This window comes from Pygoscelis adeliae, unplaced genomic scaffold (genome assembly GCF_000699105.1).
Source record: "Pygoscelis adeliae isolate BGI_AS28 unplaced genomic scaffold, ASM69910v1 Scaffold227, whole genome shotgun sequence".
NCBI classification, from domain to species: domain Eukaryota; kingdom Metazoa; phylum Chordata; class Aves; order Sphenisciformes; family Spheniscidae; genus Pygoscelis; species Pygoscelis adeliae.
Window position 1 is genome coordinate 3,062,468 of NW_008825100.1, and position 1,810 is coordinate 3,064,277.

The 1,810-nt window shown below is 43.0% G+C and overlaps 1 protein-coding gene across 1 annotated transcript in view; it reads right to left on the reverse strand.

Annotated features, from left to right (window-relative positions):
* The window catches only part of PDIA5 (protein disulfide isomerase family A, member 5), a 95,833-nt gene that overhangs the window by 32,216 nt on the left and 61,807 nt on the right, over positions 1-1,810 (reverse strand). The window contains exon 12 of the mRNA XM_009327175.1: positions 666-736. Coding sequence (XP_009325450.1) covers positions 666-736 — 71 coding nt within the window. The remainder of the gene's footprint in view (positions 1-665; positions 737-1,810) is intronic.

Consider the following 1,810-nt stretch of genomic DNA (forward strand, 5'->3'; position numbering starts at 1 on the left):
ACCACCTTTAGAGTCACAGGAGAACAGACACTTGTAGGGTGTGATTCATCTGATCTTTGTTTTTCTCATCTCCTCCTTCTCCAACAACTACAAAGGAACTCTAGATGTCTCCACTGCAGATGCTTAAAGTATGGGGGAGACTAATCCTACTTCTCCTCTTGCATGGCGTACATAGCGTGAGACTGAATCAATAACACTAATACTTATATTATTGGGTCTCTCTTCTCCAGCCATGCTGATGGAGCACTTAAGATGAAGCTAATGGAGTGATGCAACCATAAAACCAGGGTATTTGAAAGAGGGATCAACCCCCTTTGTTTTTTTCCAAATCTAATTCATAAATAAAAGCCTATGTTTCTTCACATTCGATGCCTTTAAGTAAGAGGAAAAAAATCCATTTTGGATTTGATCATATTATGTATAAGGCCTACAGCAGAACACACAAACATTTTTCCATTTTGTTTTTGTTCAAGACAGAATGTTCTTTCTAAGACTTTGGCAGGGCTCATGCATTAGCGATGAAACTGCACTTTGGAAGCATATTTTGAAGGGTCCTGTGGGAGGATGAGAACAGCTGAATTTGTTGTAGGGAGAAAAGTCACTTTTATTACTCCAGTTATTTATTACTGATTATTTGAAGGATATAATAAAGGAAATTAGCTTACATCACTGGCTACATGGAGAAACTCTGCAGCCTTCTCATATTCTGGCTTCATTTTCTTACAGTGCCCACACCCTGTCAAAAAAAAAAAAATCCAATTAAGTTATACATGCCATGGTTATTCATTGATCCATCTAGCCATTATCACAATCCAAAACCATGTGGTAGAGATTTACTAGAATTTAGTGTGCATTTTACTTAATTTATTTGTAAAGCCGTAGTATGATTTAGGATTTTTCCAAAGTGGTCACTATGGTTTAAACAAAGAATTTAATCTATTAAAAAATAATAATAAGACCCCTGAATTTGCACCCACACCTCTTTCCTCACAGAAAGTACTATAAACACAGTAGTTGTCAAGCCCATCGCTTCCAGCATGCTCCTGGGTGAGGCACAGCCTCACCTGTTTCAGTTTCCAAATCTTTATCTGCTTTAAAACAAAACAACAACAAGCCTTCACGTGACTTCCTGACTTTAAGCGGAGGCTTATACCAGCACAGCTCGAGTAATGTAATTTTAATTAAACTGCACTGATAATAAGCTCTGCTTTACAGTGGTGCAGCATGTCCCTCTAGCAAGGATTTGCACTGATTTAATCACATCAGTGTAATTACACCACCACATATGTTCTCAACATAAGCAGGGCCTGTAAAACCAAGATAATGGTGCTTTCTTGCTTGTGCGAAGTTCTCCAGAGATCTGCCATTACTTCACTGCTAAGTGCTGACATTACAATAAAGTAAAATAAATGCATGAGCGAGAAAAGCTGATTTAAAACGGATTATTTGGGTGTAAATTAAACTGCTTTCAGCCGGTGCAATTGCTTCCAGGCAAGCTGAACTTTCAGGACCAGGTGAGGCTCCTGCCGCGACGTGAAGTTACGCTTCAGCACCTACGGCGCGATGCTGGGCCTCCGGGACAGCCCCTTCCTCACCCCCACGCAGCCCCCGCTGCTGCCCCCAAGGGACCAGCGTCCCTGCAGGGTCAGAGCAAGGGGACGGAGCAGCAGAGATCGACACCCGGGCAGGGCGAGGGCTGGCTCCCACGCACAGGCCCGAGACGCAGAGAGCTGTAACAAGGCGCATGGCACGACCCAGACGCACTCACTCGCCTGCCCCGGTGCAACGTAATCTCAACGCAATCCCTCGC